General features: G+C 39.8%; 1 protein-coding gene across 1 annotated transcript in view; it reads right to left on the bottom strand.

Moving 5' to 3' along the window:
- The window catches only part of eif2b3 (eukaryotic translation initiation factor 2B, subunit 3 gamma), a 106603-nt gene that overhangs the window by 25928 nt on the left and 65909 nt on the right, over positions 1–14766 (bottom strand). Inside the window, exons 9-10 of the mRNA XM_080195372.1 lie at positions 10119–10196; positions 4787–4935 (exon numbers count right to left, since the gene is read on the bottom strand). Coding sequence (XP_080051498.1) covers positions 4787–4935; positions 10119–10196 — 227 coding nt within the window. The remainder of the gene's footprint in view (positions 1–4786; positions 4936–10118; positions 10197–14766) is intronic.

Raw genomic sequence — 14766 nt, 5'->3', positions numbered from 1 at the left:
CTTTGCAAGTTGCACATTGTTTATTGATCCTCCTTTTAAACAGCAATTATAGCTGTGGGTGGGCTAGTGCAGAAGATGTAATTACGATACTGAACTGCAATATACAGGAAATTTTTTTTGCAGTTTTGGCACTGATAGTGTGCAAAGTTCTGTTTGCGTAACATTAGCAAAATCAACTATCTCAACAATTTGCATATATTTACAAAAAGAATTAGAAGGACAAAGTGTTCCCTAAATTGTAAAGTGCTACTTCTGTGCATTTTGTTAATGGATGAATTCTCTCTCCAAAATTAAATATGCAATAATTTAATTGATGTCAACTTCACATATAAAAGGCTTCTCAACTACTTCTTTGGTAAGGAGATCAGAACTGGAGATGTTAATACTGAGAATCTTGAAGAATGGGAACCACAGGGGATAAATATTATAAATATTGAGTGGATATGTTCAATTGGTAGCTATGGAACTCCAGAACTTCCCTGCTGACATGAGATTGTTAAAAGGACCTACCTAATATTATGTTGATCGTTATCTACGCCCTAGCTATGACTGTAACACTATATTCTGCACTTTCTGCTCTCCTTCGTCCCTATGTACTCTATGAATGGTATGCTTTGTCTGTAAGCACTCAAGAAACAATAAATCAAATCAAATTCAGTGACAATGATGAAATGATATGTATCCAAGTCAGAATGGCATTTGACTCGGAGGCGATCGTGAATGTTATTGTGTCAATGCACCTGTTGATCTTGTTCTTCTTAAATGTTGGGGGTCACAGGTTTGAGGGAGTTGCTGTCATGCATCCTATAGACAATACACAATGCAGTCACGGTACTTGAGTGGCAGATCATACTCAACCAGCCTGCACTTGCAAAATCCAAACCAAAACGTCTAGTGTTACATGTGACTCCTGACTAGGTAGCACTTGCTAAAAAAAACTTGAGTGTGTTAAAAGCTTTACTAACAATCAATTTAAAATAATCAGCCTAGCTTGTAATGTGGTTCATTTACAAATTCCCACCACAGAACTGAATGAATACCCGGAACTGCAATTTTCCGATTTAAACAATGATGCTCAGTTGGATACCTCACTGCTGGTCCAGAATCTCTAGATACAGCCAAGCAGGTCACCCCTTTCAGTGGCACAGTACGTTGGAATATACCTTGTTTTCAGTCGCCATGCTTTGTGATGCCAATTTTGTACCCCTACTGATGACATCACAATGCAACACGTTGACACATTATTAATCCATTCCTATGCATTTAAAATAAGGTGCTTTAATATAGAGGCAGCATGGTGGCACAGTGGTTAGCACTGCTTCCTCACAGTGCCAGGGGACCCAGGTTCGATTCCTGGCTTGGGTCACTGTCAGTGTGGAGTCTGCACATTCTCCCCGTGTCTATGTGGGTTTCCCCCGGGTGCTCCAGTTTCCCTCCACAGACCAAAGATGTGCAGATTAGGTGGAATGGCTGTGCTAAATTGCCCCTTAGTATCAGGGGCACTAGCTAGGATAAATGCATGATGTTAAGGGGATAGGGCTTGGATGGGGTTGTGGTCGGTGCAGATTTGATGGGCCGAATGGTTTCTTCTGCACCATAGGGATTCTACGAATATTTGCTATAAGAAACATGTTCATATGCAAGTTCCCATTCTCTACAAACAAAAGGAACATGCACATTCCTTGCATCTTTCTTGAAATACCCTGGAGCTTAGGCAGCTCAAAAATCCTTGTTGCATTCTCCATGCTAATACCTTGGCTGGTCAAAGCAGGCTTGCCAATCAGTGCCCTTTTCTCCTATAGTACAAATTGTTGTGATCATTTGAAATTTGGCATTCATGCATTTTGTCTTGATGAGTGCAAGACAAAAAGCTGGGGCAACGTGCCTCTCTTTTCAGCAAAATAAAAGCAAAATGTTGCAAACATAGGAAATTTGAAATATAAAAAATGTGGAACACATTTTGTGGAAGCACTTGTGGAGAGAAAAAACAATCAATCTTGGAAATGAAATGTTCCATTCTGTTCTCCATCAATATTGCCTGACCTCCTGATTGTTTTCAAACTTGTTTGGTTTTTATTTCAAAAGTACTTCGTCGGCTGTGGAATGCTTTGGGACATTCCAAGTTTGCAAAAAAAAGCTCCTTAAAAAATCTGGAGAAAAACTGACTAAATGGGGTTAAGAGACAGTTCAATCACAATCTAACTGAATGTTGGAACAGGCTGACAAGACTAATGTTCCTATAAATGGAAGTTATTTATTCAGTGCAACAAAAAATATTTGCTCCTTTTTTCCAAAACCACAAAATTATCAGTAAACATCTTTGGTACATGCTGATGATGTAGACGATTATCAGAAAATAATCATCCAAATTAAAAGATACTGAATTCTGCAGCTGAGCACCATCACATTTGTTATCTAATTCTCTTGAAATGGTGGACAGAATCATTCACCAGAACTTTGGAAAGAAAATTGCTATTGAATAGTACGAAGATTCTCCATTTCAGAATCAGTGCAGAAACTATTCCGTTTGCTTAGGACATCACTGAAAGTTAGGCTAGCTTCCATGGATCAGGGGCAAAGCAGCGCAATTAAACCCAAATAATCATGAAGACACCCTCAATATTCCTTTTCCTTTTGAGCCTCAAAAGGGCATTTCAACTTCCTATTGTACCAGCTGACTAATGTTCCACTCATTGATTGAAAGTTGATTATTACCTCCACCATTGAAGATGAGCAGAGGTAAACAGTACTTCTCAAAAAATTAATGCATGGATTTCAGCGAAACTTGGTACCAAATTTTGAGCAGCCCTCCCTCCAGTTTCATCAGACACTACCTGCCTCACCTGTGGCAGAGTATGCATGCACTCCAACCCCGGAGTGGAAGAAAATTATCCTCCATCCGGAGGAGGTACACAGGAGGTACACAGAGGTACATGGGAAGACAGTGCTGAAGTGGTATTGACGGCGGACCAATATCCAGAGAACCAAGATAACCTCAAGAGACCCAGGTTCAAATCCTACCATAGCAGTTTTGAATTCAATAAAAAAATCTGGAATTGACAGTCTAATGATGACCATGAAACATTATCAATTGTCATAAAAACCCACCTGGCTCACTGATGTCCCTCAGGGGTGGAAGTCTTTACCAGTCTGGCCTACAGCAATGTGGCTGACTCTTAACTGCCCTCTTAACAAGCCACCCCGATGAAAGGCAATTAAGGATGGGCAATAAATGATGGTCTAGCCAGCTTGTCCACATTCCATGAAAGAATAAAAGGATTCATTCTTGGAAAAGATGCAGATCTGCATCCAGATTCCAGAATTCTTTAAAGGATCCATTCACACTGGGGACAGGGGGCCCAAATTTACTTTTTCGAATGTTGTTGATAGTTTTAGAATGTTGAGGATTGTCTTAGCAGTTACAGTGGAATTTGTCACAGCTGTCAAAATGTGAGCAGTTTCCATAGCAGGTCATTGGACATGGATTGGTGTGAAGCTTCTTCAGTGACATGGAAGCGCTTAGTGAATAACACTTCACAGTAACTTCATTGCAGTGTTAATGTACTTGTGATTACTAAATAAACTTTACTTTAATATTTATTTTTTTCACCTTTGTCGTTGCAGAGCATTAACCAGATATGGAAAGTCTTCAGCAAAAGCTGTATAATTTGAACACCACTGAGTTAACGCCACATGGCTAAGGTACGTGATTCACTGAGTGCCCTCTTCGCTTGTTTTAAACTATACTCTCAGCCAAATTTAATCATTTTTCTCCTATCATTTCTGTAACCATTTATTCTACTTTATAAATCCTAACCATATATAAAGATACCCAACAACAAAAGAAAACTATCAAAAGCGGACCAAAAGTTCAAAAAAAACTTGCCAGAGCATGAAAAGCTAACAATTTCAAAAAAAACCCACAAATGAAAATCTATGAACTATGAAAGGAAGTAATTATACTGAAAGTGCAGTGAGATATCAGCTTGTAACTTAAGCTATTGATGCATTGTTACTCAACTTGTGGGGGTGGTTCCCGGTAAACAATTACACAAAATCTTGAAAGCAAGATGGGCAAAATCTTTTTTTATATAAGGTTGTGATAGCACAAATGCAGTTTTGATATTTGGTATCTTATTTTGGGCACAATTGTTTTAAATTCTACAATGAATGTGGGACCTGCATTTCATTCATCTGCAATAAAAAAAGTGCTATTTCACCAAGTACAACATTTTCATTTTACTATTTTGGGAGTTCATTTTTTTTAAAAATATTTTATACTGTTTTTCTCCCAGTAGCCACAGATAATTTACTACTTGGAGAAAGTAATCATGGTCAATTTTCTTTTAATGTCTGATAGCAGATAGAGATTCATTTTGGTCTGTTTCAGCATTAGTCAGGACTATAAATAGTAAGTATGAAACTGTGCTCTTTCAAATACTGCCAATTGGCAATGATCTTCAAAGAATCTGTAGGGTGGCGAGGGGGTGGGATGTGGTGTGGGTTGAGTGTTGTGGCAAATTTCCTTTTTTATCACCCTATACCCTTTATACAAGGCAAGAGTGCAACGTCCTCTGATCCAGGGCTTCATTACAACAAAAGCTGGAGCAAGATGTGTTGTTTAATCAGAGGATGACAAGGAGGACTGACAGACCGGATAAATGTGACCTTTTTTTCCCAAGCTAAATTATGTAAAGCACTCTGTAGTAGTATACCAGAATTAAACAATGGCATTTTTAAAACCATTGTTCAGCTATTTTCTCCACATTAATGCGACTTCACTCACCCTTCTTCAATAGTGACATTGTGCATGATTATGGAATTGGCAATTTTTACTTTTTCTTTGACTGTGCACGAGGTCCCGATGATTGACCGCTTAATAGAGGTCTTCTCTGCCACTTTAGTCATATAGCCAATCATACTGTCAGCACCAATCTGTGTGGGGGAAAGAATCATAACATTAAAATGAAAAAACATGTCTGGGTTGTAATAAGTATTGTAAATGAGATACTTATATATTTACCGATTACAAAATACAACTAAACTAAATAACGTGGAAACAAAGATTGAGCACCGATTTTCCAATGATCTGCCTGTAATATGGAGCCTAAATGTCCTAACTTCAGGTGAAGCTCCTCACAGGTTGTGTTGTACCCATTTAAATGTCATAGTGGACTTTTGTATGACTGATGCTTCTTTATTCTGAAGCCACTGCTCGAATTTAAATTGCAATGTACAATGCATGAGGATCAGTAATCTTTGGGGATGCTGAACATAATTGCCAAAAATCTCCGCCCTTGTTCACAGCTAGGATTCTCTGGTGCCGCAGAAAGTGACTGGAGTTTTGGCTGGAACATCAAATCCTCACTTGTAGCAAGATGGCCACAGACAAGATTGGCGAATCCTGCCCATTGCAGGATTCCGATAAAGAACAGAAGCTTAAAAGGATCAAGTGCAAAAACATATTTTGCATACACTCATTACCATGCTTTATAGAGCCTGTTCAAAACTATCTGGTTATACTCTTCAAGAAAGACTGAGTCAGAGTTGTGCCATTTGCTATAAATATACAGACAATATAAGGCAGAGGGATGTCTCTTCCCAACGAAGGGAAAGAAGGGAAGCATGAAGTCTTCATACGACTGCATTTTCCAACTTATCATTTGGCAGATCTACCATCCTAGGTAGCTCGCAGTGGACATCTGTATGAAGCAACTGGCAAATGCTGTTTTCAGAAAGTAAAACTTCATTTCTGCTGTTGGGAGCACGATATATATCTTTATAGCTAATTTCTAAAATTGCTGAAGCTATGTCTGTCTGTGACCCTGAACAAAAAAGGCTATTTGACAGATCAAAGTTATTTGCACCTTGTTATTTCTGAAGAGACTCCTTGTGAGCTGCAGATATCAAATTCAAAGGGAACCACAAAGAGGCATCTGCATTTCATAAACCAGCCCTGGCCAACTAGAGTTGATTCATCTACCAGGACAAAGGACCCTGTAACTTACCTTTAAGAGTTAATGGTTGGAACATTAACAATCTCAGTGACCCAGACAAAGGGATACGTAGTCTGATGGTTATTCATAAAAATGCCAGTAAAGTGCAGACACCAGCAAAACCTGATGGTTAAAAGGGCTAAATCTGTATCAGACTAAGGACTTTATCAGGATGTGCAGCAATGGAACAAACAAAGGAACAACTGGACGCTGGCTGCTGCTGTGCCTTGAACAGACAGTGATTGAACACACATCCCTCCGTGTGCATCGTGCTCCTGAGAGAATAATGACCCCTGACAGAGGCACGACTCTGAGCATTCATGCCCAAAAAGACAGTGATTGATTAGGGCTTATCCTGTGAGTACATGACTGAAAGCATGATCAGTGCCAGCAGGATCGCTATAGAAGAAGAGACAAAGGGACATTGGCAGCAGTAACTTGGAATTAACTATTTTAAGAAAAGCAGCAAGATCCTGAGATATGAATTCGGACACAGCAGAATAAAACCCATTAGCTTGGAATCTGATCAGTTTGCCTCAGAAAGTTTCTCTGTGTTTAAGTCGTGACTTTGGATATTTTGTGAAATTTTTATATTTTTTGAATACATTTGTATATAACGGAGTAGATCAAAGGTCAGTTACCTTGTGTGTAACAAAGTAAGTCAGAGATTAGTTATTTTGTGTGTAATGAAGTTTGATGCCTAGTGTAATGTTGTGATAACTTAGTACAATACAATAAAAGAGATTTATTGTACAATAATTTGTGTTTGCCTTTTCTTTGTCCCCAGTATCTTTGACCTGAGTTGGAGGGCAATAGAGACACACCCTTTGTCAAAGTTAAAGTAGAGAGGTGGGAGTCATGTGACATGACCCCCCCACCCCCAATGCAGGACGAACCAGTAATATTACCTTGTGATACCAACTGCCCTCAGTCTGCCATCTTTCCATCTACCCATCTAGTGAGCAGCAGCACAGTGTAGATGGGGTCAGATATTTAACCCTCTGCCCAAGTTAAATATGCGACCCGATCTACATTGTATAAAAGTTCCAGCAGAAACAATCACTGACAAGACTGCTTCATCTCTGCATGCCTACGTCATCGTGGAAGTCAATTCTACAGGAAAAGTGGATTATCCAGTTCAGGCTCTGTGAAGGAATACACCATTGATTCTGGAGACAAGTGAAACAATAAATCTTATCTCTGTCGTCTTTGCCCTATAAATCTTACTTTCTCTATCCCCTTTTTATCGTCTAAGTGAAAAGAAGGCAATGTTGTTGCTTTCCTCCTGCATTTTCATCCTATGGGGTTATTAATAGAAACTGGATTGCACTAAAACCAAGGAGTTGGGAAATGCGTCATTGCTTATAAAGAGGGACACAAATCAAAAACATCTTTCTGGTAATGCATAGAAGGCAAGAGGAGAAATCAGGCTGTTTAAATTAACCCCATTTCAGGCTATAATACTGTGGAAAGTGGGCACCAGCTTGTCAGAATTTTCAGAAGGTGGTTAACAGTAGTTTTCAGCTAGAAAGCAGCCACAAGGTCTACAATACAGCAATCTGCATTACCCACATTAGTGACAGAACCAACACTTGGGAAATGATTTTTTGGTGGGCAAGGATATGCATTAATAGTAGCTGATCACACTAAGTGGACTTGTCCACCTTTAGTGTACCCCTGCAGCAAATGGTGCAACAAAATGTCTCAACTACAAACAATGGTGAACTTTTTTGTTACCAAATTTAGCCCATTAAGAGCCAGTACATTAGCACATTTTGTACTCCCTAGCCAATGGTACTACAGGCCAAGTTCTTTATGAAAGCTTTTTATCTGCTGGTGGTCTATTCAAATTATGGGAAGGATTCCTTTCAAAATATTTTGTCATAGTGCATCATGAGCTCTGTGTGGGTGAATCAACAACACGGGACAGCACTAGCCCATTTTCGATGGATGTGAAAACTTGTGTTTTAATGTATTATTCTATTCATAGAATCATAGAAACCTGCAGTGCAAAAGGAGACCATTCAGCCCATCGAGTCTGCACTGACTACGTTCCAACCAATGCTCTATCCACATAACCCCAGGCATTTACCCTAGCTAGTCTCCCTGACACTAAGGGGCAATTTAGCATGGCAAATCCACCTAACCTGCACATCTTTGGACTGTGGGAGGAAACCAGGAACACCCGGAGGAAACCCACGCAGATGGGGGAGGGGGGAGGATGTGCAAACTCCACATAGACAGTCACCCAAGCTGAGAATCGAACCTGGGTCCCTGGCACTGTGAGGCACCAATGCTAACCACTGTGCCACCTTGCCACCGCACAAAATGTACCAAAGCTGTGGTATAGAGGTAGGCTAGGGTAAAAAAACTTTGTAGATGATGAGTGAGTGAGAGAGAGAGAGAGACAGAGAGAGATGTGCAAAATAGAGTCAGTGAAACAATAACATTGAGAGGTTGATCAAAATGATTTTTTTGTGCACTGTCATGAAAATACTGACTCTGGATGGCTCTTCTATAAAGACAGTTACACACTAGGGTTACACATAACATTAAAAGAAGTACTATTATCTGAATTACAGTCTGGAAAAGAAAGTGGGATTGTGAAAATTATAATACACCTTGATACTTCTGATCCTTTAAGTTCTCTCAAATAGACAAAAGACGTCATTGAAAAATAAAAAGTAAAAAGTAGATATTTAACTAACCTGTGATCTAAATGAACTGAAGGAAAAACCTTATAATAAAACAAGAGGTCTGTCTGAAGCGTCTGCCTATAATTATGACCTACTGTACTCTGATACATCCTCCATTGCCTAACTCTGTGTGTGGGCTGATGGGTTACTTACTACAGTCAATGTTTGTTTTGTCCGGCTGAGAAATGCTTCTGGTGTTAAGATACACAAAGCCCACCCAGGGTTTTGAAAAGCAGCCCATTCTCCCCTTTTTATTTGAGATTGATGCATCTAAGGACAGGAAGTTCTTGTTACAAATCTAGTTCCAAATATTTTCTTCATTTGTTTATCGAGAAAATCCTCCCATAAAGGCATGCATATGAAGAAAATCACTTGAATTGCAGAAAATGAGAACAGAAATGTTCTCATACATGAAGTTATCGCTACATAAAGGAAAGCAAAATGACAGTAATTGTTTTAGAAAATCTTGAGTCATCGATCATTAGTTTTTGGTTAATTCAGCTAGACAGACAAAACTTCCTTTACTGTATGTCCTACAATTTATTGGAGCACAGAAATATATTATGTTAAGATTCGCGGACGTGTGCCTTTAATTTCTCAAAAAGATTCCATGCCAACCAGGTGACACTGACAAAGGAAGGTGGGTAGAATAAGCAAAAAGTCATCTCAGATTTCGCTCTGATTTCTCATCACACTACTACAGAGCAACTCTGCACAGGAGTGACATCTCTCCCAGGGAGGAAGCGAACAACTTTTGAAAAGTATTAAAGATGACATTAGAAAGAAAATACATTTCAACCGCAGGGCCATTAAATTTATTTACACCTGCCAGACCAACAACAAGCAGAGGTTATAAAACAATACCATTGCAGATCTCCACGACAAGGTTGCTATTCAAATGATGTATTCAAATAGCACCATAGATCAAACCCAGGTTGCAACTTTACCCTTGATTAATGTTCAGATTTACAGATTCAACTGACAGTATTCAGTTTGGAAAGGAATTGTGTGTTAGTTCCCATTGTACTACTTGTTAATAGAGTTTCAGCTAGCATGATCAGAGCAATTACAGAAGCAAAAAGAATGGTGGCTACCTGTAGAGTTCAGAAAATTATATTTAGTTAAAAACACTGCCATAAGTGACATCTGTAGATGGAATTTTACAAAATTGTACACCTGGAGCGCAGTCTCATGTATATAAGTTGGGAATTTAGTCAAATATTACTCCCACAATTTTTTTATCCATTCATTTTAATGGGCAGAAAATCATGCGAAAGTACATCCAAATTCCGGAGATCAAGGCTGTGATTCTGCTAACATTTAAGCATTTCAATTGATTCTGATTGACTTGAGCACAATAGAATTGACTGTGCTTAGCTAGAAGGCACAAGATTCAGTGGTGTTATTTGCACATCTCACTACTCACCATATATCTGTCAGTAATTTGTGCTGAAGGATGGATTAGTGATTCTTCTTGTGATAAAGCTGACACAAATTTAGGAGCCTGGAAGATAAAAACACAAGTAGGCTATCCACCATTCTCCAAATTATACTGTGTAAAAGAAAAATCAAACTGCATTCACTGCCACAAAGAATAAACATAGGATATTGTGTGATTCGCTGCTCCTACGTGACAAATAGAAAAATTACATTCTGGAGTACTATTTATCACCAGAGCCACTAACTCATTTGTATTTTAAGGTTGAAGATTCAAATTCAATGAAACAGAATTAAACTATGCTAGTAAATTTCAGATATGCAGCTTCTTCTTCATCACCAAAGTAACTGCTTTGGAAGATATACCAAAAGTGGCCATGTTAGAAGAAGTCACCATACACATTCTCAGGCTAATCAAAATGATTTCTACATAATGAAACAGTAATTTTCACCATTTTGTCTTTCTGCAATTCTATTTACATTAATGCTCAGATGTTGCTTCATATTTCTGTTCATTACGGATCAATTAGGGATGAGTGCCTGCCTCACTGCCTCAGAATGTCCCAGAGTGTTTCACAGCCATGAAATACCTTGTCACTGTTGTAATATACAGAAAAGCAGCAAACAACGTGCATATACGCCCCTCAAACAGAACTGAGGAAAAGTACTAGATACACCATTTTCATGGTGTTTGCCAAAGGATAAATGTTGTTCAGACCACCCAAACAATTCCTCAGCCCTTTGATATTTTATATTCACTCATGAGAGCAGATTAGACCTCACTTTAAAATAGAGCTATACAGTGTAGAAAAGGGCCCTTCGGCTCATCGAGTCTGTGCTGGTCAAAGGCAAATCACTCAGCTATTCCAATTCCTTTTTCCAGTAATTGGCTCATAGCCTTGTATGCCTTGGTATCAAGTGCACATGGAAATACTTCTTAAAAGTTATAAGGGTCTCTGCCTCCACTACCTTTCAGACAGTGAATTCCAGATTCCCACCACCCTCTGGGTGAAAAACATCTCGTCCAAAAACTGCCGCCTCCCACAATGCAGCCATCTATTAGCAGTGAATTTTCTAGTGAGAGTTGAACTCAAGGCCTTTTGACTCAGAGGCAAGAGGACTATCACTGGAGCTAGACTGACATCCATTATATAGAGCAATGTAGAATCCACACAGAATAGCAAATGCTGGGAGCAATTACAACACAGTAATTCCAAAGCGTTCGCATGATATATCATTCATTGCAGAGGTATTGAGATTGACTGCTTAATGCCCAAGATGTGATTTCAACAACTAGCATTTAAATAGAATCATTAATACAGAAATTGGAGGGAGGAGGATGAGAGATTTGGCTTGGCTAGCAAGAAAGAGCAGAGGTGAGACTGAATGAATTTTAAAATTTGTTCCTGGGTTACATGCACGATTGGAAGGCCAGCAGTTATTGTCCATCCCATTGACGAATGGATGATCTCAATTTTATTAACAAAGGAGTCCATAAGCTTGTCACACATTGCTGGAGGGGAGGTTGGAAAGGGTGGAGTGGGGGATTTTTATGGGATTATCTTTGCTGTTCTGAATCATTCTGAAGCAGTAGATTGTTTTGGGAAAGGATAGTGAAACCCCACAGAGCTTGATAGTCCAGTTAAATCTGATGATTATTTCAACTATTTTAGGGCTGACGTGAGGAGAAGTTTCTTCACCCAGAGGGTGGTTGAGGCCAAAACATTGTGTATTTAAGAAGGAATTAGATATAGCTTCTGGGGCTAAAGGGATCAAAGGATACGAGGAGGGAGGTGCGACAGGATCAGAGCATTAAATCTGATGATCAGCCAGGATCATAATGAATGGCGAAGCAGGCTCAAAAGGCCAAATGACCTACTCCTGCTTCTATTTTCAATGTATGCTTCTATGTAAACGAGTATAAAATTACACCTTAAATATCACCTATGTATATGCTAATTCCAAAATCACAGAGTGGAATTTATAATATCTAATCTTTCTTGCTGTAGTGAATAGTCAAACCAGCGCATTTCATGCAACTGAGACTTAAAGATTAGCAATTATAACAAAACATTGCTAGTTGATCAACGTCTCATCCAGTTAATTGCCAGAGAAATAATGCAATTGTTTCAGAAATAATGCGATCGATGCATGGTTGGTTATTTAATCATTTTCTATCAACACCAGTCATGATGCCCTTAACTTTACACACCAGTCTTATCTATTTACCAATATCTTTACAATGTGCAGCAGTCACTGCATAATAGCAGTGAAAGTAAAAAATGTTATTAATTTAGAAATATTTGGAAAGATCAAATTTTTGTCTATTTCACACACTGGGTTCATGATGTATTTTTAAAAAACTGGATTGTTATCAGAACTTTGTTGGCTGCTTCTTATCCCATAGTTTTAACAATGTTCATTAATCTTAAGGGAAAAACACGTCTGCATGAAGGAAAAGCCAGGTTTTCAGAAAATCTGAACTGGAATGAAAAAGGGAAGCAAATGACTGTTCTAAAAATGAAAAATACCTTTATAACTGGTCAAACAAATAATAAAAAGCCTGGTGTATTTATGGAATATATTTATTTGTAAGCACTAATTTCTCTGCAAAATATTACTCCTACATACAATATTGTTATTGAGAGGCAGTGCTCGACAGACTGGAGGGACTGATTGTGGACAAGTCCCCAGGACTGCATCCAAGGGTTCTGAAAGAAATGGCGGAGGTGATAGTGGATGCCTTGGTGGTTATTTTCCAAACGTCGCTGGATTCCGGGGAAGTGCCGGAAGATTGGAAAACGGTTAATGTTACGCCGTTGTTTAAGAAGGGTGGCAGGCAAAAGGCAGGGAATTATAGGCCGGTTAGTTTAACGTCTGTTGTAGGTAAAATGTTAGAATCCGTCATCAAGGAGGAAATAGCGAGGCAGCTTGAGGGGAATTGCTTGATCGAGCAGACGCAGCACGGTTTCGTTAAGGGGAAGTCGTGTCTGACAAATTTACTGGTGTTCTATGAGGATGTGTCTAGGGCGGTGGATAGAGGAGAGCCGGTGGATTTGGTCTTTCTTGATTTTCAGAAGGCGTTTGACAAGGTACCTCACAAGAGGTTATTGCAGAAGGTAAGGGGGCATGGAGTTGGGGGTAGGGTGTTAGCGTGGATAGAGGATTGGTTGTCAAATAGGAGGCAGAGAGTGGGGGTCAATGGATGCTATTCGGATTGGCGGATGGTGACTAGTGGAGTGCCCCGGGGGTCGGTGCTGGGGCCTCAGCTATTTACCATTTATATAGATGATCTGGAGGAGGGAACCGAGTGTATGGTGTCGAAATTTGCTGATGACACCAAGATTGGTGGAACGGCAAATTGCGCGGAGGGTGTGGAGAGTCTGCAGAAGGATCTAGATAGGCTGGGCGAATGGGCCAGGAACTGGCAAATGGAATTTAATGTTGGCAAGTGCGAGGTGGTCCACTTTGGTAGGAATAATGGGAGGAAGGACTATTACTTATGTGGCGAAAAACTGCAGCAGGCGACGGTGCAGAGGGACCTCGGGGTCCTTGTGCATGAGTCGCAAAAACCCAGCCTGCAGGTGGTCAGGAAGGCTAATGGGATGCTGGCCTTCATAGCGAGGGGGATTGAATATAAAAGTAGGGAGGTCTTGCTGCAGCTGTATAGGGCATTGGTGAGGCCGCAGCTGGAGTACTGTGTGCAGTTTTGGGCGCCGCACTTACGCAAGGATATTTTGGCCTTGGAGGGAGTGCAGAGGAGGTTTACTAGGCTGATACCAGAGTTGAGGGGGTTGAGCTATGAGGAGAGGCTGAATAAACTAGGCTTGTACTCGTTAGAGTTTAGAAGAATGAGGGGAGATCTCATTGAGACATAATAAGATGATGAATGGGATGGATAGGATAGAGGTGGAGAGACTCTTCCCACTCAGAAAGGACAGTAGGACTAGGGGGCACAGCCTCAAGATAAAGGGGGGGCAGTTTAGAACGGAGTTGAGGAGGAACTTCTTCACTCAAAGGGTGGTGAATCTCTGGAATTCTCTGCCCGTTGAAGTAGTGGAGGCTGCCTCGCTAAATATTTTTAAGACGCGGGTTGATGGGTTTTTGATAAGAGAGGGGATTAAGGGTTATGGGGAGAGGGCGGGAAAGTGGAACTGAGCCACGACAGATCAGCCATGATCTTATTGAATGGCGGGGCAGGCTCGAAGGGCTAGATGGCCTACTCCTGCTCCTATTTCTTATGTTCTAAGGCATTCTTATTGCAGGTGGTTATTCCCATCACAAGATAATACACTCAACAACTCCAATCTGACTACAATGCTCATTTTACTTTGATATAGTCATATCTCTCCACTCTCATGTAAGATTTCTCCAAATTTCCAAGTATTAAAGAAGATAGGTATGATGACTGGTTCAAAGCAAATGTTTTCAAAGTAAGTTTTCCTCTTCCATTGTTTACAATACGTTTAACATCATTGTATTTTCAGCAGTGAGTCAGTTATGCATACATACAATCCTATTACAAATACAATTTTATTTCTTACATTAAAGATTCAAATCAAGATTTGTACCTTATGTTCTGCAGTGAAGCACTGCTCATAAAAATGCTCTTGGATTGAACTTTGCACCTGAATAAA

This window comes from Carcharhinus amblyrhynchos, chromosome 9 (genome assembly GCF_965287045.1).
Source record: "Carcharhinus amblyrhynchos chromosome 9, sCarAmb.v2.hapA, whole genome shotgun sequence".
NCBI classification, from domain to species: Eukaryota; Metazoa; Chordata; class Chondrichthyes; order Carcharhiniformes; family Carcharhinidae; genus Carcharhinus; species Carcharhinus amblyrhynchos.
This window is presented reverse-complemented; position numbering and strand designations above follow the sequence as displayed.